Source organism: Thamnophis elegans, chromosome 16, assembly GCF_009769535.1.
Source record: "Thamnophis elegans isolate rThaEle1 chromosome 16, rThaEle1.pri, whole genome shotgun sequence".
Classification (NCBI taxonomy): Eukaryota; Metazoa; Chordata; class Lepidosauria; order Squamata; family Colubridae; genus Thamnophis; species Thamnophis elegans.
This window is the reverse complement of record NC_045556.1, coordinates 4,244,367-4,266,373: the sequence shown is the minus strand read 5'-3', so window position 1 is coordinate 4,266,373 and position 22,007 is coordinate 4,244,367. Positions and strand designations below refer to the sequence as shown.

At 48.1% G+C, this 22,007-nt stretch overlaps 1 protein-coding gene across 3 annotated transcripts in view; it reads left to right on the top strand.

Moving 5' to 3' along the window:
* Positions 1-21,769, top strand: part of HMG20A (high mobility group 20A) — a 44,342-nt gene extending 22,573 nt beyond the window's left edge. For 2 of the 3 annotated variants that reach the window (XM_032233102.1, XM_032233101.1), the window contains exons 2-8: positions 4,323-4,410; positions 6,594-6,744; positions 7,484-7,693; positions 12,342-12,474; positions 12,779-12,810; positions 18,950-19,025; positions 21,413-21,769. In XM_032233102.1, the coding sequence (XP_032088993.1) occupies positions 4,325-4,410; positions 6,594-6,744; positions 7,484-7,693; positions 12,342-12,474; positions 12,779-12,810; positions 18,950-19,025; positions 21,413-21,639 (915 nt within the window). In that variant the 5' untranslated portion in view covers positions 4,323-4,324 and the 3' untranslated portion in view covers positions 21,640-21,769. Of the gene's footprint in view, positions 1-3,539; positions 3,697-4,322; positions 4,411-6,593; positions 6,745-7,483; positions 7,694-12,341; positions 12,475-12,778; positions 12,811-18,949; positions 19,026-21,412 lie in introns of those variants that run through there. The other variant, XM_032233103.1, reaches the window with a different exon arrangement.
* Positions 21,770-22,007: the final 238 nt, after the last annotated feature.

Sequence of the window (22,007 nt, the reverse complement as noted above, 5' to 3'; positions counted from 1 at the left end):
ATAGCAGTAGACTTATATACTGCTTCATAGGGCTTTCAGCCCTCTCTAAGCGGTTTACAGAGTCAGCATATCGCCCCCACAGTCTGGGTCCTCATTTCACCCACCTCGGAAGGATGGAAGACTTGAGTCAACCCTGAGCCTGGTGAGATTCTATCTGCCAAATTGCAGGCTGCCATTGGTGGGAAGGTAACAGCGTTCCGTGCGCCTTCGGCGTTGAGTCATGCCAGCCACATGACCACGGAGACGTCTTGGGACAGCGCTGGCTCTTCAGCTTTGAAATGGAAATGAGCATTGCCCCCTAGAGTCAGGAACGACTAGCATATATGTGCGAGGGGAACCTTCACCTCTATCTAAATTGTGAAAAAGTGCCTTTCATTACCTGGGTGGGTTCTGATCTTTTTAACAGAAAGGAGGAGATGGTAGCAGCCACTTCTCTCTGCTCTAGACCTGACACCATGCCGCGGGGGGAAAATCATTACAGAAGCTAAGACTGGATGGAGATAACCAGAGCTACCCATTGGGACATTGGCAAGATATGACAAATGTGAAGATGGAAGCAGAAATGCTCTAAAATGATAGCGCCACCATTTGTAAAGGCATCATTAATAGCCTGAGATTGCCATGTCTTCAAATGTAGCTTACGTAAGACTATACTACGGATGTATAATAGCTTTCCATCAATCCACCTATAAATATTAAATCAGGCAATCCACAGCTAAGGGCAAACAATGACATTCACGCCGAGAGCCTCGGTCTGTTATTGTTCCTCTTCTCCGAAAGCTTTGCCACTTTCTACTCCAGGAGCAGAATTAATAAGATCAGAATCCATGGCAATATAATGAAAACCTCCAGCTGGAACACGACAGAACCAGGCAGCCGGGCTGCTCCAGGCCCCCAGAAGAGATGTCACATTTCAGCACTTTTTAAAAATGCTGAGCACCCTCTTCTTCTTTTCCCAAAGGGCTATGAAAGAAAGAAAGAAAAAGAAAGAAAGAAAGAAAGAAAGAAAGAAAGAAAGAAAGAAAGAAAGAGAAAGAGAGGGGTAGAGAGAGAGAGAGAGAAAGAAAGAGAGAAAGAAAGTAAGTGTCCGGATATTTGAAAGACGCTCCATACTAAAGAAAATAATTACCAAATGCAATTTGGACTTCTAAAACCAAGGGAGGGAAAGGGTTAAAATGACACCACTCCAATTCACAGGTTGTTCTCCTAAGGCAAAATGGCTGTATTTCACTTACAGAAGCAGGTTGGGACATCTCATGAAAATAATACTAGATTAAAGGGCCTCGGGGCAGTTTGGGTGCAGTCTGCAGAGAGATTGATCAAACTGGGGGGCGGGGGGGGGGAACACCTCTGAATAATGGAATTACTAAAAAAATAAATAAATTCAGCAGTTCAGCAGTAGGACACATCATTTTTTTCTGGTTTTTTTTCGGCAAAAGAGCAAGGACAACTAGGTTTGAATGGCTGAGAGAAGGGCAGCAGATACTGTATTTTTCAGAGTATAACACATTCCGGAAGTATAAGACACAGCTGTTTCAGTTTCAGTACAGCCTGATTAGCCCAAGCAGCTGATTTGCGACCCCATGATCAGCTGTTTCAGGCTGCAGGGATTGCCATAGCCTATAGCCATCTCTTCGGGTCCCATTTTTGGACTCCGCATCCCATTTTCTGCCCCCGCCTCCACCCCATTTTCGGGGATCGGAATGGACAGAAAATGGGGCGCATGGAGGTGGAAAATGGGGGCGCAGAGACAAAAAAAGGGGTGCGGAAGCAGAAAATGAGGCACACGGAGGCAGCAATAGGCAATGGCAATCCCTGAAGCCTGAAACAGCTGATAGTTGGGAGGCCGCTCCGACAATCAGCTGCTTGTGCTAATCAGGCTCTGCTGAAGAGCCTGATTAAGAGCCGAGGTGGCGCAGTGGTTAGGGTGCAGTACTGCAGGCCACTTCAGCTGACTGTTATCTGCAGTTCAGCGGTTCTAATCTCACTGGCTCAAGGTTGACTCAGCCTTCCATCCTTCCGAGGTGGGTAAAATGAGGACCCAGATTGTTGGGGGCAAGAGGCTGCCTCTGTAAACCGCTGAGAGAGGGCTGTAAAGCACTGTGAAGCGGTATATAAGTCTAAGTGTTATTACTATTGCCCTTCCGCCCTTCCCTCCCTCCCTCCCTCCCTCCCTCCGTCTCTCCCTCCCAGTGGTTAGAATGCAGTATTGTAGGCTAACTCTGCCTCACTGTCAGCAGTTTGATCTTGACCAGTTCAAGGTTGAAGCTTGATTCGGCAGATAGAATCTCATCGGGCTCAAGGTGGACTCAGCCTTCCATCCCTCTGAAGTGGGTAAAATGAGGACCCAGATTGTTGGGGGCAACATACTGACTCTGTAAACTGCTTAGAGAGGGCTGTAAAAGCACTGTAAAGCGGTATATAAGTCTAAGGGCTATTCCTAGTGCTACTGGCTCCTTAAGGTAAAAAAAAAATAATTGTCTACTTTTTGCTGACTTGAACACTTTCAATGAAGGTTGAACGGCTTTTTGACCTGCAGCCAGCATACTGTAGTGCGGAAGGGCGAAGGGGCAATTTCCTTTTTGGCACCCTGGTCAGGATTCTTCTCATCCTGATGAAGTCCACCGGAGGGAAATATCTGGTTAAAACCAGTCCCATCCCTTGCTCACCTGACCCCAGAGGGCCCTAAATTTAAGAGGGGAACTCATCAGCAAGCACCAGGGGGGGAAACTGAGATAATGAACTGATGCAGGAATAAACATCTTTTTCAGTTTCTGTGAATTGTTTTAGAGGCCTCGGACGTCCTTTAAAAGACCACCTTGCCTGTGGTTTGGGAGCACAGCTGCGAGGCCCATAAAGGCAGGAATGGTTTTGAAGCCAGCAGAGCAACCTCTGACCCAGCACATCCTATGCACGGTTTAAAAAAAAAAAAAAAAAAAAAATGATTTTCCCAATTTGTTCCAGTGGGAACCAGCTCTTCCCTTCCTCTCCCTTATCCTGCCTGTTGGAAGCGTTGAATAACTCCTCCACCATCAGAAATATTTGACCTCGATGTTGAGTGTCCAGCCATATGGATTAAATAAAACAAACCTTTAAAGCAAGAAAGGGGTTTGCATTCTTCTAACTTCCTGTGTTTATATGGCTCCTTTTGCCCCGTGGTAACCCCTGGTGTCCAGCTGCTTCCCACGCCAAATTGACCCTTAAATTGTTGCTTATGAAGTCTGAAGGGGAAAAGAAGACCAGCTTGTGGAATATAACCTATAGGATCCTAGAATATAATATATAGAACAGGACAGAAAAGGCAACATGCCTATTAGCTCCTAAGGCTGCATGAAATCTGGGTGAGGGATTTATGCCTTTTTATTGAGGTTGGAAAGTCTAACTATGCCCCGAGGTATTTCACATATTCTTCAAGCAGAGTGCCTGTTAGATAACCAGTCCCCAATCTTTCTGGCAGCAGGGACTGGTTTTGTAAGTCGAGGAAAGAATAAGAATAAGGAATAGAAATAGAGCAAAGCAGAGCTGGAAGGGAACTTGGAGGCTTTCTACTCCGTGACCCGTCAAATGCGCAGCCGACAAAAGCGCGCCGACGAAACTGCGGCGAGAAAAGAGCGAAGTCTAAATCTCGCCCACAGAAGCGCGCCGATAAATGCGCGCCGACAAAAGCGCGCTATCAACAAACCACACAAAAACAAGGTAATAACCCTAAGATGTTGAAATTAGGGGTGAAGACTTAAAAGCGGGATATAATCCTGCCGGTGACTCTACGAACATGCTCTGTAGGCCGTCGGACTTGAAAATGTTTCGCTTCTCATCCAGGAAGCTTCTTCAGTTCTGAACTGAAGAAGCTTCTTGGAAGCGAAGTGAAACATTTTCAAGGGGAAAAAAAACCAAGGAAGTCTAAGCCTTTTGGAAAAGTACCGTATTTTTCGGGACCATAAGACGCACCGGTGTATAAGACACACCAAGATTTCGAAGAGGTAAGTAAGAAAAAAAAAAAAGGTTTTGTCCTCCCCGGCCCCCAGGAGCACTCGGCAGGCTTCAGCAGGGCTGGGGGAAGGCAAAAAATGCCTCCGTTTTTGCGAAAAACGGCCCGTTTTTCACCCGTTTTTTTTTTCTTTTCAAAAATGGGATGTGGGGCGGGGGTTCAGGAGGCCAAAAATATATGTATTCAGTGTATAAGATGCACCAACATTTTGACGCTCTTTGGGGGGGGAGGTGCGTCTTATACTTCGAAAAATACAGTACCTTTGGGATATTCATGGCTTGGATGATGGAGAATCTAATATGACAATTGTCTCTCATTTCTCCTTTTGTAACAGTAATGGAGAATCCAATGAGCAGCTCATCTCCCCCTTCACGTATTCAAGAGGATGATGGCTCGAAGGAGAACACCGATGTGCCCTCTGGGTGAGTAACTTATTATCTAACTTTAGACTGATGCATACCTAACCCTTTTCTTTCTGTCTCTCTGTCTCTGTCTCTGTCTCTCTCTCTCTCTCTCTCTCTCTCCATCTCTCATCTCTCATCTCTCATCTCTTTTCCCAACTTGATGAGCGCATCGCATAGGAAGTAAGAATTGCCTTCCAGTTCTTACCGCCTTTACATTTTTCATGTGCAGTAAAGTAAGCATTTCAGTGCAGTGGGATTTGAAAGAGTGCAGAGAAGAGCAACAGAGATGATTAGGGGACTAGAGGCTAAAACATACGAAGAACGGTTGCAGGAACTGGGTATGTCTAGTTTAAAGAAAAGAAGGACTAGGGGAAACATGATGGCAGTCTTCCAATATTTCAGCAATTGCCACAAAGAAGAGGGAGTCAAACTATTCTCCAAGGCACTTGAGGGTAGGACAAGAAGCAATGGGTGGAAACTAAACAAGGAGAGAAGCAACTTAGAACTGAGGAGAAACTTCCTAATATTGAGGACAATTAATCAGTGGAACAACTTGCCTCCAGGCATTGCGAATGGTCCATCACTGGAGGTTTTTAAGAAGATGTTGGATAACCCTTTGTCTGAAGTGGGGTAGGGTTTCCTGTCTAAGCAGGGGGTTGGACTAGAAGGCCTCCGAGGTCCCTTCTAACTGTTATTCTGAATTACAGTGGCATTAACCGAGAGCCGAGGTGGCGCAGTGGTTAGGGTGCAGTACTGCAGGCCACTTCAGCTGACTGTTATCTGCAGTTCAGCGGTTCTAATCTCACCGGCTCAAGGTTGACTCAGCCTTCCATCCTTCCGAGGTGGGTGAAATGAGGACCCGGATTGTTGTTGGGGGCGATATGCTGACTCTGTAAACCGCTTAGAGAGGGCTGAAAGCCCTATGAAGCGGTATATAAGTCTAACTGCTATTTCTATGTATCTATCTATTTATCTATTTATCTATCTATCTATCTATCTATCTGTCTATCTGTCTATTTGTCTATCTGTCTATCTGTCTATCTGTCTATCTGTCTATCTGTCTATCTGTCTATCTGTCTATCTGTCTATCTGTCTCTGTCTCTCTCTGTCTCTGTCTGTCTGTCTCTGTCTGTCTGTCTCTGTCTGTCTGTCTGTCTGTCTGTCTGTCTGTCTATCTATCTATCTATCATCTATCTATCTATCTATCTATCTATCTATCGGATTGTTGGGGGCAATATGCTGACTCTGTAAACCGCTTAGAGAGGGCTGAAAGCCCTATGAAGCGGTATATAAGTCTAACTGCTATTGCTATTGCTAACCAAGTTTGCCTATTCTCTCTGAATGGTTGGTTTTAGCTCAGGCCTTTCAGGATTTGTGGGGAAGGAATTTTTTTGTTTTAAAAAAAGGATTTGTTTGCAATGTTTGTTGCCTACCCTTCTCTCGCTCTGGCCTGATTTTTTTTTTGGGGGGGGGGAGGAAGGGGAGAGAACGCCCAAGCCTCGAACCACGGCAGCTGCAGTGCATACGTTCCCCTGTGAGCTGTTTTTGAGACAGGCAATTGTGCTGCGCCCAGCGATTTATTACGATGGGCTCAGAAGGCTGTGGAACACACTGTGGCCTTCCCTATCACTCCAAGGTTGTTTTGTTTTTAAAATAAAAATCCTTACTCCCCCTCCCTCCCTCCGTCCCCAGTGCAACAGCCAGCTAGCAAGTGGTGTGACCATAAATGCAAGCAAAAGAACCTCCCCAAGATCAAAGTTAGCATCACACGCCGAGTTGGAAATGTTGCCTGAAACCTACTGAATAATAAAACACAGGGTTTTTGGTTTTGTTTTGCCTTCGGTCCTCCTGTGAAGCTTTCAGAGCCTTTATAACACAGAGAAGACACAGAGCTTCGGCTCTTATTACAAACAAAATATATTCCTCCCCCCCATAACGCACCCCGTTGAGGTCAGAAATCCTCCTTATCTTTTGCAATGGGCAAGGCCAACTTTGTAGAATCCAGGGGCCCCTTATCGGCTGCCCTTTGTCGTGCCCGCCTCCGAAGATTTCTCAGTTTTATCACATTTTGGAGGCCGAAGCGAGAGAGCGGATGGGGTAAATTTGTGCCCGACGAGGTTTTGTCGAGAGTGGGAGTATATCTCCGATGATGATCTGAGTCTCTCTCTCTCTCCTCCTTTCCCTTCCTTCCTTTCTCCCAGGGTAAACCATTCCGAAGGCTCGTGCTGTGGCAGTGCCTCCCAGTCTGCCAACCACCCCGATTTTGCCGCCGAAGACGTCTTGCAAAGCCAACTGTTGCGCAACGAGCCGTTTAACGCAGCTGAAAATAGCGAGCTGAGGACAGAGGAGGAGGTGAGCGGAAACGCGTCTATAAAAGACTTCCTTCTCCTCCTCCTCCTCCTCCACCTGCCTGTTTCCTTCCATTCATCTTTTCTTCTTAAACGGGTGGGGGGGGGGTGAATCTATTATTTACATTTTAATTAAAGCAATCCTGCCCCTCTCGCAAGGGGGCTCCGTAACGGGGTGTCACCCACAAACAAAATCCCCCCCCACCCTTCCCCAGCAGGTTACCGATGGTTGGGCTGGAATGGAGGCTGTCTTTCGACTCAATGAAAAAAGCCCCCTGTGCAGGTAGTCCTCGACTTACAATGGTCCGTTTAGTGACCATTTGACATTTCGGCGGCACTGAGAAAAGGGGCTTAGGACTGTTTTTTTTCAAACTTAGCATCTCTCCCCGCCTTCCCCAACGGTCGCGTGAGCAAAATTCAGACGCTTGGCAACCGACTCGTATTTACGACGGTTGTGCGACCCCCCCCCCCTTTTTGCGACCGTTGGCAAGCAAAAGCCGATGGGGAAGTCGGATTCGCTTAACAACCGGGTTACTCTTAAGTCGAGAACTGTAGCGATTCACTTAAGGAAGGTGGTGAAATGCGGCGAGACTCGCCCGACTGCTGTCTTTTCTTAGCGACGGGGATTTGGGTCGTAAGTCGAGGACTACCTGCTGTTTATCGAGACACGGGAGATGATAATGTATTTTTTAAAACAAAAATCAACAACCAAGCGATGGGTTTTGAATTGTCTCCCTCTGCAGAGAGCCAAGAGAGGGAGCTGGTCCAAAGGGCGGAAGAGGAAGAAGCCTTTAAGGGACAGCAACGCCCCCAAATCCCCCCTGACGGGCTACGTGAGGTTTATGAACGAGCGGCGGGAGCAGCTTCGCGCCAAGAGACCCGAAGTCCCGTTTCCAGAAATCACCCGGATGTTGGGCAACGAATGGAGCAAACTCCCTCCGGAGGAGAAACGGGTACCGCTGTATTCGCCTTTCCCTCTTAGGGAATGATTTATGGCCAGGCTCGCCAACCCTGGCCCCTTTAAGACTGGTGGACTTCAACTCCCAGAATCCCCCCGCTAGCTGAGTTCCCCAGCCAGCTGGGGAATTCTGGGAGTTGGAAGTCCACCAGTCTTAAAGCGACCAAGGTTGGTGAACCCTTTTTTTAAAAATGGCATTTGATTGGATCCTCACTTGCAACTGACAAGCTCAGAGAGCATCAAGGACCCCACAGTTGTCATCGTTGTCCTTCCTCCTCCTCCTCCTCCTCCTCCTCCTCCTCCTCCTCCTCCTCCTCCTCCTCCTCCTCCTCCTCCTCCTCCTCTCCATTCCCTTCTAACACTGATGAAGTTACCTAGTTGGGTAATGAAATGTCTGCAAGAAAACAACCAAGCTCAGAAAGCACCAATGAACCCACAGTCTTCTTTCCCCACTCTTCAAACCCCATTCCCTTCTAGCACTGATGAGGTTACCTAGTTGGGCAATGAAACGTCTTTGAGAAAACCACCAAGGTCAGAGAGCACCAAGGACTCCACATTCCTCCTCCTCCTCCTCCTCCTCCTCCTCCATTCTGCAAATCCCACTCTCTTCTAGCACTGATGATGTTACCTAGTTGGGCAGTGAAAGTCTTCGAGAAAACCACCAAGCTCAGCACCAAGGACTCTACATTCTTCCTCCTCCTCTTCCTCTTTTTCTTCCTTGTCTTCTCCTCCTCCTCCTCCTCCTTCATTCTCCAAATCCCACTCCCTTCTAGCACTGATGATGTTACCTAGCTGGGCAGAGAAACGTCTACGAGAAAACCACCAAGCTCAGAGGGCACCAAGGACCCCACATTCTTCCTCCTCCTCCCTCCTCTTTTTCCTCCTCCTCCTCCTTCGTTCATTCTGCAAATCCCACTCCCTTCTAGCACTGATGATGTTACCTAGCTGGGCAGCGAAACGTCTACGAGAAAACCACCAAGCTCAGAGAGCGCCAAGGACCCCACAATCCTCCCCCCCCCACTCTGTAAACCCCATTCCCTTCTAGCACTGATGAAGTTACCTAGTTGGGCCATGAAACGTCTGCAAGAAAACCCCCAAGCTCTCAGAGAGCCCCCCAAGGAGCCCAGAAGTTGAAACCTCAGCTACAAATATACAAGTTGAAACCCCAGCCACAAATCCTCCAGGCTAGGATGCTTTCTAAAAGATACCTTCCTCCTGGACCTGTATATTACTCTGTAATATAACGCAGCCCTTTAGCCTGCAGGAGGCAACTCTGGAGTGCGACAGGTAGGAACGCGCCTCGGTGCCCAGGGAGTTTGTGGGGAACTGGCAAGGCAAGCTGATGGAACGATGCCCTCCTTACATTCATCGGTACAGCTGGCATCTCGGGCCAAACAGATAACAACTGAAAGAACAGATTGAACAGGACGCCGATTGAAAACGCCGGGGACAAAGGAACAATTCACCTCCCCGCTTTTTAGAACGGCTGCTCACGATGGCGAGAAAACATCCTGCGCATCGTGCCTCAATTCTTCTTTTTGCTCTGAAGGACGAAATCCAAGGGAGGTTGGCGAGGAGACGGCTGGCGAGCTGACATGCTTTCTTTAGTGAGCGCTGCCTGCTTTAAGCTGGCTGTGGCGGAGGCCTTGGAGCAGGTTCTTGGAGCGGCGTTGCTGGCACTGGGGGGGTGGTGGTGTCCTGAATGGGTCTCTTCAGAAGTAAGGCCTTGACATTCTGAATGGCTTTCCGCTGTGTTTATGGGAGAGACAATGTCCTGTTAGCAATTGGGCTTCCTGAGCGGCTTTCAAACTCAGGAAATAAATCAGCCTGGCTGACAGAGGAGCTAACGGGAGAAATACAAAGCGTAAGGTCAAGGTAAAGCTTCCCCTCGCACAAATGCGCTAGTCGTTCCCGACTCTAGGGGGTGCTGCTCATCTAACCACTGCCGAGGTGGCGCAGTGGTTAGGGTGCAGTACTGCAGGCCACTTCAGCTGACTGTTATCTGCAGTTCAGCGGTTCTAATCTCACCAGGCTCAAGGTTGACTCAGCCTTCCATCCTTCCGAGGTGGGTGAAATGAGGACCCAGACTGTGGGGGAGATATGCTGACTCTGTAAACCGTTTAGAGAGGGCTGAAAGCCCTATGAAGCGGTATATAAGTCTAACTGCTATTGCTATCTCCGTTTCAAAGCCGAAGAGCCAGCGCTGTCCGAAGACGTCTCCGTGGTCATGTGGCCGGCATGACTCAATGCCGAAGGCGCACGGAACGCTGTTCCCTTCCCACCAAAGGTGGTTCCTATTTTTCTACTTGCATTTTTTACGTGCTTTCAAACTGCTAGGTTGGCAGAAGCTGGGGCAAGTCACGGGAGCTCACTCCGTTACCCGGCGCTAGGGATTCGAACCGCTGAACTGCTGAGCATTTTGATCGACAAGCTCAGCGTCTTAGCCCCCGAGCCACCAAAGCATACTATCCCACCACAAGTGACAACTCTAAAAAGCCACTTGTAGAACTTCGGTCCCTACAGCAATGTTTGCGAAAATAGCAACCAAGCTGAGTGAGCATCGAGCCCCCCCTCCCCCCACCCCGGTCCTGATTTTCATGAGTGATAGGAGGACCTCGATAACTCTCCGTGCCTCGCTTTTCCCTTTGTATAGGTAGTCCTCAAATTATGACTGCGATCGAGCCCAAGCATGCATGTCGCCGAGTGAGAAACGGGTTGAATGAGTTTCGCCCATTTTACGACTCCCCTCGCCCCGTTTCTTAAGCGAGTCGCTGTGGTTCCCAAATGAGTAACACGGTTGCGAAGCGAGCATGGCTTCCCCCGTGGACTTTGCCGGTCGGAAGGTCACAAAAAGGGGCAATCCACTGCGACCGTCATAAGTGTGAATCAGTGAATGTAAATCACGTGATGGTGGGGATGCTGCAACGGCCGTAAGCGTGGAAAATGGTCCCGAGTCCCCTTCTCCCCCCCCCAGTGCCGTTGTAACTTTGAACGGTCGCTAAGCGAACTGTCGTAAGTCGAGGGCCACCTGTGCTGGATGCCTGTTGCATTTTGCCTCCTTTCAACACACTTTGGAAGGGATTCAGTATTCAGGCCGCACCGTAGCAATGTATTGATGACAAAATGCAGGGGATCGTAAGGGATTTTCCGTGCGGCGCAGCTGCCTCCGCGACAAAGTTGCCTCCCTCCATCAAGGCCATCCTTGCCTTCTCATTTACCCACAGGTAGAAACCGAGTGCCTTTGCTTTTCTCCGTCCTGCTGTCATCGCTCCTATTTTCCTCCATCCCTCACCGGTTTCTAAACCAGGGGGGCTCAGAGAGCAACAGGAAACCAAGTGAAAGAGGAAGGAGGGGGGAGGGGGAGAAAGAGGGGCTTTTAATCCGAAAGGGCCCCCATCCTCTCCCAGGTCTCTTTTTGAAGTTCTTCGCCCGTTAACATCTCCCTTTGAAGAGTTTTGCAGCCGGGCTCCATTCATTAAGGAAAAATGACAGGCAGCTCCAGGCAAACTTTGATATGATGTCTTTAGAACCAGATTCAAACACTGAACGCTGATCGGAAAGCATAAACTTTTATGCTTGATCCCTCCCATCCAGAGGCAGGAGGACAGATGTGCAATTAAATCTTCTGCTCTCCATTTGTACCAACACCTTTATTTGTCTGTCTGAATGTCTATCTGTCTGTCTCTCTCTTCATCACCTATATATCCCTCCCCCCCTCTCCATTCATCCATCATCTATATCTTCCCTTTCCCTCCCTCTCTATCCATCCATCCACCCATCCATCCATCTATCCATCATATCTTCCTCCTTCCTTTCCCATCCATCCATCCATCATCTATATCTTCCTCCCTCCTTCCCTATATCTGTCCATCCATCCATCCATCACCTATATCTCCCTCTTTCCCCATCAATCCATTCATCCATCCATCATCTATATCTTCCTCCCTCCTTCCCCATCCATCCATCCATCCATCCATCCATCCATCCATCCATCCATCCATCCATCCATTACCTATATCTTCCTCCCTCCTTCCCCACCAATCCATCCATCACCTATATCTCTCCCCCTCTCTCTCCATTCATCCATCATCTATATCTTCCCCTATCCATCCATCCATCCTTCTTCCTCTCCCTCCCTCATCCATCCATCTATCCATCCCCTATATCTTCCTCCCTCCTTCCCTATCCCTCCCTCCGTATCCCTCCCTCCCTTCCATCCATCCCCTATATCTCCCTCCCTCTCCCTCTTTCCCAAGATTTCTGTAGTTTAAACCCATAGTAAAGCCAGAGGTGCAGACACTTCCTATCCAGATAGATCTACTCTTGAGTTACTCGTGGCCATTCACCGGGAAACCTGTAGGGTTGCTTTTAGGCATGTGGGGAAATGTTAGGCCCATCCCACATCCTGAAGTGGGGAGGGTCACAACTGAGCAACGATGAACAAAATGCCAAATTCTAGTTCGATATTCACGTACGGATGGGGCTGAGAGCCAACTCGGCTGATTTTTAACCCGGCCAGCTCTTGGGCATTCAGCTCCGCTTTACATTCTCGGGGGAACCAGAGACGGCGGCTGAATCTCAACTCTCTGGCTTCCTCAACCCAGTTGGCCAGGGACAGAAGAGTGATTGTTCTGTCTTTGCAGCGCTACCTTGAGGAAGCCGACCGAGATAAGGAGCGCTACATGAAGGAGCTGGAGCAGTACCAGAAGACGGAGGCTTACAAGGTGTTTAGCAGGAAAACCCAGGACAGACAGAAAGGCAAAACACATCGGCAAGGTACGAGCTCTAAAGTAACATATGCGGGCTCGTTGTACCGTAATACGGGCCGCCCTTGACTTACAACGGAGGCCAACATTTGCGTTGTTGCTAAGCGGGACGGTTGCTGAGTTGAGTTTTGCCCCATTTTACGACCTCGCTTGCCGCCGTTGTCTAGAGAATCCCTGTCGTCAAGTTAGTAACACAGTTGTAAAGTGTCAGGGTTCCAGAAGTAAATCAAGAGTCCAAGGCAATCCCACAATCTTTGGAAGCTGCAGTCATTGTAAACACATTGTTAACTTACTCCTCGTCTTGTCTGTTTCAGAAGGAACACGCCCAGCTCCCCACGACCATCAGGTAAATGCCTTATTTTTTTTATGATAACATCTGGAGCTGATTCTTTTCTCATTAAGTGTTTGTCAGGGTTCCAAGGAACACACCCGTAGCAAACAAAACTCCGAGGCAGACAGATTCCTCAAAGAACAAGTTTATTGGCTACGTCATATTGGCACGGGCTGGTGAAAACCGACTCTGAACATTCCTGTGGTTCTCACCTAATTAAAAGTAAACATTTGCCACTTTGCCAAAACAACCCGTCATGTGGCCCAGTCAGGATGCAATCCAGCTGCTAAGTGACACCACTCCCCTCCTTCCGAACACCTGCAGGAATGACCTTGGTTCCCAAGAGAAACTATTTTGTTTTGACTAGAATACCCCAACTATCTCTATTCCGCCGTCCCTACCACTCAGCTCCAGTGGGTCAGCGCTGAAGTCTCAAAATGGCCTCAATCAGGTCAACATCAGGGTTGACAGCGTTACTGGAGTTAATTGAAGGGGCGTTGAGGCTCCTGTAGTTAACAAGCAAGCCTGCTGAAAATAGAATGAAATAGCACCCCGTAGACCAAAGTTACGATAACCTCAGTCCCGTCCGCTGGTCGATCTGCTGGACCAGTTGCTTAAGATTCTGCAAAATCTACCGTATTTTTCAAAATACGAGACACACTTCCCACCCACCCCCCAAAAGAGGGTGAAAATTTGGGTGTGTCTTATGCACCTAATGCAGCCCCGCCCACTCACTGCCCCCCACCCTTTCTTCTCTGCCTCCCAGCAATTTACCTCCTTGCAGCAAACGGGGAAAATGGGGCTTGGAATAGGCTATGGCAATCCGGCAGCCTGAAACAGCGGGTGATTGGGCGGAGCATGCTGAAACTGAAATTGAAAGTGAAACAGGCTGTTTGCTGCAAGGAGGCAAATTGCTGGGAGGCAGATTCCCCCCCCCCCCTTGTGCTAATCAGGCTAAACTGAAATAGGCTGTTTGCTGTTTGCTGCAAGGAGGTAAGTCAATAGCTATAAACGCCGACAGAATGTTCAAATTATTAGACTTATTTTTAAAAGACTGCTTTATTCTTTTTTTTAGACAACTTAAGAAAATGAAGCTGCTTTTTAAAATAAATGCTTGATCTGAAGAGGCCCAGTGCCTGTGTATCTTCTTTTAAATAGAATAACATATACTTCCAGAAACCCACATCAATTTTAACAGCATCCGTACAAATATAGTCTGAAATCTAAACACCACAAACAGTGTATATCGTCTGTGCTGTTTGCTGCAAGGAGGTTAATTGTGAGAAGCAGAGATCCCCCCCCCCCCCCGGTTTTCCTCCCCAAAAGCTAGGTGCATCTTATACTTCGGAGTGTCTTATACTCCAAAAAATACGGTAATCTCAAACCTTGGAAGAGGAAACAAGAACCTCATTGTAGGGACTGGGTGATGCTAAGCAAAGGAGAGAAACACCCCCCCCCTCCCTGTTTTGGTATCCAAGTAGCAAGTAGTCCCTTTTCATTTCTACGTTCTGATGGTTGGGGTGGAGGGGGTCAAACGTGTCACTAGTCTCGAGTTCCTTCACGCCCACAAGAGATCTAACTCCGGCCCACCTGGAATTCTGCTCTTCATATACCGTCACCGAATCGCGCCGTTAGTAATTCAGATTCTTGTAGAGAGCTTAAGCTTGCCATAAACCCTCACCTATATTTGAACTTCTTGGGTTTCTGATTTTCCAGCGCTCAACACTTGTAACACTGTAAATCTCTCCAAAATAGAACAAGGTTTATTCTACGGCCCAGCAAGCGCAAAAGAGAATGTCTTTTTAGTGGTGGCCGCATCATCTTCGAACTCCTGGCTCAAGTGTTTTAAAAGCTTCTCACTGTCCGCGGTTATAGATCAGTGTTGCATTTTTTTTGGTACCTGACTACCATCCTTTTGATCAGCCTTGAGATTGCTGGGTGCCCCTTAGAGGCCCTCGAATAACTGTTTAAAACAGATTTGGGCTTACATTCCTGGCTTCCCTCCTACAGCAACCCAGGAGGATTGCAGCCAGCTGTTGGGCCAAGATAATTTCCACAAAGCAAAATGAAAAAGCGGGGTCCTAAGACAACGCATTCGACAATAATCCTTAAGATTTAAGAATCTTCCTTGGCGTTCTCGATTCAGTTAGTTCCGATTATTTTTTTTGGGGGGGGGGGAAAGAATTTCCCCCCCAAACGAGTCTGTTAAAGGACTGTACACCAAGGGTTGATAATAGTTCTTTTATCCAGCTAGAATTCATTGTCACAACTTAACAGCCGCCCTCCAAAAGCAGATTGGTCTGTTCCCCCACACCGACATAATGTCAGAATACACTGAACGGAAGGAAATATTTTCGTTTCGTTAATTTCTTTCTTAAAACTTTACTGATACTCTCTGGATTGAGAGGTCTTTACTGGTCTCTGAGCTTGGTTGTTTTCTTGTGGGCCTTTCATTACCAAACTAGGTAACTTCATCAGTGCTGTAGTTACCTAATCTGGTAATGGAACATCTGCAAGAAGACAACCGAGCTAAGAGGGTACAAGGACCTCACAGTGCTGCTGCTGCTCCTCCTCCTCCTCCTCCTCCCCACAAACACCATTCCCTTCTAGTACTGATGATATTACCTAGCTGGGTAATGAAACGACTGCAAGAAAACCACCAAGCTCAGAGAGCACCAAGGCTCTCTTAATTTCAACCCTGAGCCACAAAAACATTCTCCTCTTATCAAGGAGTCAGGTCATTCCTGCCATCTCAGAACCGAGGCCTATCCTAGGAGCACCCCGCGGTTCTTTTCACCTCCCCCCTCCCAAGTCAGTTCACGTGTCCCCCTAACTGCCTCTTTCCAGGACCAGGAAAGCAGCCGCCATCATCATCATCATCATCCTTGGAGTTTGTTCATCTTAGTGACGCCCTGACACGAAGCCCGAGCAAACGCCAGACCCTTTGCAATAAAAGTGTAATAAGATCTCGGCTGATGTCATTCCCGCGAGGGGTTTAAATGGTAGGGAGGCCCCCCCCTTCCCTCTCCCCCTCTTTCCCCCCCTGGGAGATTCTTCCCATGTTGGCGAAATGTACCCGCTTAATGGAAAGGGGCTGACGGTTTCCATTAATATGCTTCCATTAAGCTGAAAGTCGTTGCTTGATCTCTGGGATTTAATTGCTTGCAGTGGGGAGGGTGCATGCGGGGAACCTCCCAAGAGAAGCGATATTTTTGTCCTTGGGGGGGTCAGCCCCCTCTCGCTTTCATCAATTCTTAAAGAGTCCTCCCTCCTCGCCGCTTTTAATGCCGGTTTCCTTTCTCACGAAAGCTGGTTTTAAACCCTGTTTGTTGCCTTAGGCAAAACGTTTTCCCCTCCTGATATCTTCTTTTATAATGAATTTTATCTGAGATGGTTCCTGAAATAGAAACGGGAGGGACGATGGCGCTTAGAGGGCGGAGCCCTTCGGTCCGTTCCTTGGTTCGATGCTGAGTGTTGCCTTGTGTGAGGCCTTGCAAAATGATCCCCGCCCCAACGTTTTTCCACTCCGTTCCGGGAATTGGGCAGTAGGGAATGTCTCCTTTAAGGAAAAGAAGGAGGAGGGGGGCTGACATGATAGCACTGTCCCAATGTCACATACTACCCTTTGGAGGCGGCGTCCAGTTTTTATATTTATTGGTATTAAAAATTATTGATTGTGATTCATTGCACAGTCAAGCAGAGATCTAGGCTGGATTTAGCATTTTTGTCCACCTATTCGCAAGGATCCAGGAAAAGCAGATTTGCTGCTTGTTTCTTCTTCTTCTTCTTCTTCTTCTTCTTCTTCTTCTTCTTCTTCTTCTTCTTCTTCTTCTTCTTCTTCTTCTCCTCCTCCTCCTCCTCCTCCTCCTCCTCTCCTTCTTCTTGTCCTTCCCCTCCTCCTCCTCCTCCTCCTCCTCCTTCCCTCCACCCTCTTCTCCTCCTGCTCCTGCTCCTGCTCCTCCTGCTCCTCTTCTTCTTCTTCTCCTCCTCCTCCTCTCCACCCTCTTCTCCTGCTCCTCCTCTTCCTCCTCCTCCTCCTCTTCTTCTTCTTCGTCTCCTCCTCCTCCTCCTCCTCCTCCTCCTCCTCCTCCTCTCCTTCTTCTTGTCCTTCCTCTCCTCCCCCTCCTCTTCTCCTTCTCCTTCTCGTCCTTGTCCTTCCTCTCCTCCTCCTCATCCTCCTTGTCTTCCACCTCTTCTCCTTCTCCTTCTCGTCCTTGTCCTTCCTCTCCTCCTCCTCCTCTTCTTCTCCTTCTCCTCCTTCTCCTTCTCGTCCTTGTACTTCTCCTCCTCCTCCTCCGCCTCCCCCTCCTCCCCCTTCCCCTCTCCTCCTCTTCTTCTTCTCCTTCTCCTCCTTCTCCTTCTCGTCCTTGTCCTTCCTCTCCTCCTCCCCCTCCTCCTTCCCCTCTCTTCCTCTTCACAAACTCTATTCCCTTCCAGCACTGATGATATTACCTAACTGGGTAATGAAACAATTGCAACAAAACAACCTCGCTCAGGGAGCCCCAAGGACTTTACCGTCTTCCTCTTCCTCCTCCCGCTCCCCTCTCTAAATCCCATTCCTTTCTAGCACTGATGATGTTACCCCGTTGGGTCATGAGACGTCTGCAAGAAAACAGCCAGGTTTAGACAGCTCCAAGGACTTTGCAATCTCCCTCCTCTCCTCCTCCCCCCCCTCCTGTTATTGTTATCTTCACAAATGTTACTTTGGGTCAGCATGGTGGACAGATTGTGGACCTCAGACAGGAAGCATTTCACTTCCTCTAATTTGAGAAGAGTTGGCTTGTTTTTCCTTTCGCCCGGCCTCTCCTGGTGACTCAGTTTTTAGTTCCTTTCCCCGTTGGTTGGGAGACGAATTGCTTGCCTTGCCTGACTCACTCCATCAACTCTACTAGAGTTTTCAAGGGTCGCGTGGAAAGTTGTCTCCCTCTTACAAGACCTGCCGGGTGCTTCCCCAAACTTGGGAAGAGCCACAGCCTGTGCGAAGCCCCCAATTTGAAAGGCCAAAATTCCTTTGTAGAATCTTCAGCCCTTAAAACTCGACTCCGAGTCTTGTTTGACGCTTTGTTCGAAACCCGAGGTGCTCAATCTATTAAAAAAAACAGGAAAAATAAGGCCACAGTCCTAACCAAACAAAGGAATTCTCCCCCTGCTTGATGGATCTCGCTGGCAGTCAGGATGCTTTTAGCTCTCTTCAAAATCCTCCTCCTTGCCAATCTCTCTTCGCTCTTGCACAACTGTTTTGACGGCGGTTGTTACAGCAAAGGTAACGGAGGAATCGCCAGGGCCAGCTCTGAAAGCCAAGATTCCTGACCGAAGATCCGAGAATTGGAAAAAACAAACAAACCCAGAAATATTTGGGGGTTTGTCCAGCTATTTTCCTGAACCCTGTGCACATTTTGGCTGGTAATTCAGTCTATATCCTTCTCCCTGATTTAGACAAGAACTCTGTCCTTTCAGCCTTACCTTCAATATTAGGCCACCTTCCTCTTATCTCTGTGTTGGATGTTGTTGTGGCCTGCTGGCAGCCAGTTGAGCTGGCAGAAGAGTCGGACAGTGAGGAGGTTGGGGAGGAACGTGGTCCAGTCCTGGAGGCTGAGGAAAGCTCAGACGGGGGCTCTGCGACGGAGGCAGAGAGGGAGCTAGACAGCAGTCTCGTGAAGAGAAGGACCAGGGGAGACAGGAGAGCATCTTCCAATATTTGAGGGGCTGCCACAGAGAGGAGGGGGGTCAAGCTATTCTCCAAGGCACCTGAAGGCCAGACAAGGAATAATAGATGGCAACTGACCAAGGAGAGATTCAACCTGGAAATAAGGAGAACTTTTCTGACAGGGAGAACAATCAACCCATGGAACAGAAGTTGCCTTCAGAAGTTGTGCGAACTCCATCACTGGAGGCTTTCAAGAAGAGACTGGGCTGCCATTGATCAGAAATGGTGTAGGGTCTCCTGCTTGAGCAGAAGGGGGTGGGATTGGACTAGATGACCTACAAGGTCCCTTCCAACTCTGTTAATCTGTAAATTATCATCATGTCCTTCCTGATGAATGTAAATTATCACAATGTCCTTCCTTTGATTAATGCCTGAAAGGGGTTATAATGGCCTTCAGAGTCGTTTCGTATTGGGAATTTTCAAGGCACAACTTTTGTCTGATTGCAGAAGGAACCAGAGACCAAGGAGAGGTCAGTGTTCGATATTCCAATATTTACCGAGGAGTTTTTGAACCACAGTAAAGGTGAGCAGAACGAAAGAAAAACTCACGTTCTCTTTCTTGGACATTTGGCGTGTTCTCAAAGTTTTGACATGCGATAGAACAACACTACCGGTGTCTATTCAGGATCCTCCATTGCATTCCATAGGGGCTAACTCCCAGGGAAGGTGTGTATGTGTGTGTGTGTGTGTAGATCAGATGAATGTTTAAACCGGGGGTGTCCAACCTGGGCAACTTTAAGACTTGTGGACTTTTAACTCCCAGAATTCCCCAGGTTGGACACCAGAAGTGGTATTTAGCGGGTTCTGACCAGTTCTGGAGAACCAATAGCGGAAATTTTGAGTAGTTCAGAGAACCGGTAAATACCACCTCTGGCTGGCCACGCCCCATCTATTCTCTGCTTCCCGAGTCCCAGCTGATTGGGAGGAAATGGGGATTTTGCAATATCCTTCCCCTGCCACGCCCACCAAGCCAAACCCTCCATGCCATGCCCACCAAGCCACGCCCACAGAACTGGTAGCAAATTTTTTTGAATCCCACCACTGTCGAAACACTCGCGGTTTAAAACCTGTAAGATTACTTCATTTTAAAAAAGGAAGACATATTTTACTGTTATTATAGGAAACCTTGCAGCTAATAACAGCTGAATTAAGACGATGCATTTGCCAGGAGTCTTGCAACATTTGGAGCCAAAACTGACACCCTCATAGTGCCTCTCTTAGAAGAGCTGTGCCAATTTCTGAGCTCACACAATAGTTGTGCAGGCCTAGGAAAATACACTCTTAAATCCAGGGAACACAATATATTTTTTTTTTCAGTTGGCTGCAGGAAAAGTTCCTTTATGGAATTTATTCACTTATTTCGCGTAAGGCATCTGCGGAGGCCTTTGTGGCTATAATGACAGATTAAAATAAGGGTGTCTCGATTTGTGTATCTTTAATGCTTGGGACGCGGTGGCTCAGTGGCTAAGACGCTCAGCTTGTCGATCAGAAAGGTCGGCAGTTTGGCAGTCTAAATCCCTAGCGCCGCGTAACGGAGTGAGCCCCCGTGACTTGTCCCAGCTTCTGCCAACCTAGCAGTTCGAAAGCACGTTAAAAAATGCAAGTAGAAAAATAGGAACTGCCTTTGGTGGGAAGGAACAGTGTTCCGTGCGCCTTCCGCGTTGAGTCATGCCGGCCACATGACCACGGAGACATCATCGGACAGCGCTGGCTCTTCGGCTTTGAAACGGAGGTGAGCAACGCCCCCTAGACTCGAGAACCACTAGCACATATGTGCGAAAGGAACCTTTACTTTTAATGTTTGCCTTTTTGTCAGAAATGATGGGCAGCAAAATTACACTAGCATTAATCCACTGTGTGATTTTTTTCCTCTCCCCCCAGTTTCCTTAGAAACTCTTTGATCAGAGTTGATAATACGTAACTGTTTGATTAGAACTCCTCCAACACAGCTTACAGGGGGGAAGGAGGGGGGGGGGAACCTTAATTTAATCTAATGAAATGCTAAGGGCATGTAGGACTATCTCTGAACATTTTTCATAATAAATTCTTGATTGCTTTCTAAAATTAGTTTAAAAGTAATTCGATCCTAAATAGAATTTCAAAAATGACTCATCAGACGCAAACCCCAAGTCTTCTTCCTCTACCATTTGAAGGCTTTAAAGAGAATTCTTTCAAGAATTTGATATAAAGCATGTAGATGAGGGGTGGGTGACGGTGTCCCGTTTATGGCTCGTGGACTTCAGCTCCCAGAATTCCTGAGCCCGGAAGTTGAAGCCCACAAGTCATAAAGGACCCATCGTTCCCCACCCCTGTCCTAGAGGGTATCATTGCGGCTATGCAACTCGGGTAATGTTCCTCCTGATGGTAAGAAGAATCTAAGACCGGGTTTCCCCCCCCCCCCAACGTTGACAACTTTAAAATGAGTGGACTTCGACTGGCTGGCTGAGGAATTCTGGGAGTTGAAATCTACCTGCCTTAAAAGTTGCCAAGGTTGGGAAACCTGGTTTAAGAAGAAACTGTTGTACACTTATTTCATTTGAAACTGTTGGGAGTCAGGTATTCTTCAGAATACCTGAAGCAGAAATTACCTTCAGTTCGAAAGCATGCGAATGCGAGTAGATAAATAGGTACCACTTCGGTGGGAAGGTAAACACAGAGGCGTCTTTGGACAACGCTGGCTCCCTCGGCCAAGGAACAGAGATGAGCTGATGTCAGAGAAAGACCGGATAGAGAAAATCCTTACCTTCTTAATAACGACGTCTCTTAATTCTATAAATCCCTTTATCTTGTCTTCCTTTGGTGATCAAGAGACGAGAAATGCGGGGAATGAGGGCCCCAATCCTTTCCCCGCTCAGGCCAAATCTTCTGAATTTCAGATAACGTGGTTCTCACCCTCTTCTCTGTTGTCAGCGCGAGAAGCCGAGCTGCGCCAGCTTCGCAAGTCCAACATGGAGTTTGAGGAGAGGAACGCGGCCCTCCAGAAACACGTGGAGAGCATGAGGACCGCGGTGGAGAAGCTGGAGGTGGACGTGATCCACGAGCGCAGCCGCAACACGGTCTTGCAACAGCACTTGGAAACCTTACGACAGGCTCTAGCCAGTAGCTTTGCCGGCGTCCCCTTACCAGGTGAACAATAGCCGTTAGACTTATATACCGCTTTCGCCGTGCTTCGCGACCCTCTGTAAGCGATTTACGGATTCAGCATATTTAAACCCCCCTCTTCCCCCCAACAATCTGGGTCTTTCATTTTACCGACCGCAGACGGACAGAAGGCTGAGTCAACCTTGAGCCGTGAGACTCGAACTGCTGGCAGTCAGCAGAATTAGAGCCTGCAATACCGCATTTTGACCACTGCGCCACCACAGCTCTTACATTGGCCTTTAGTAGACGTGCCTCCTCCTTCGCATGGTTATGTCCAACCATCTTTCTTTTCACGCTTGGGTTCTTTGATGTTTCAAATTTGGAGCGACCCTTTGAGAAGGTTTAGAAATAGTTCTCCAGGTGA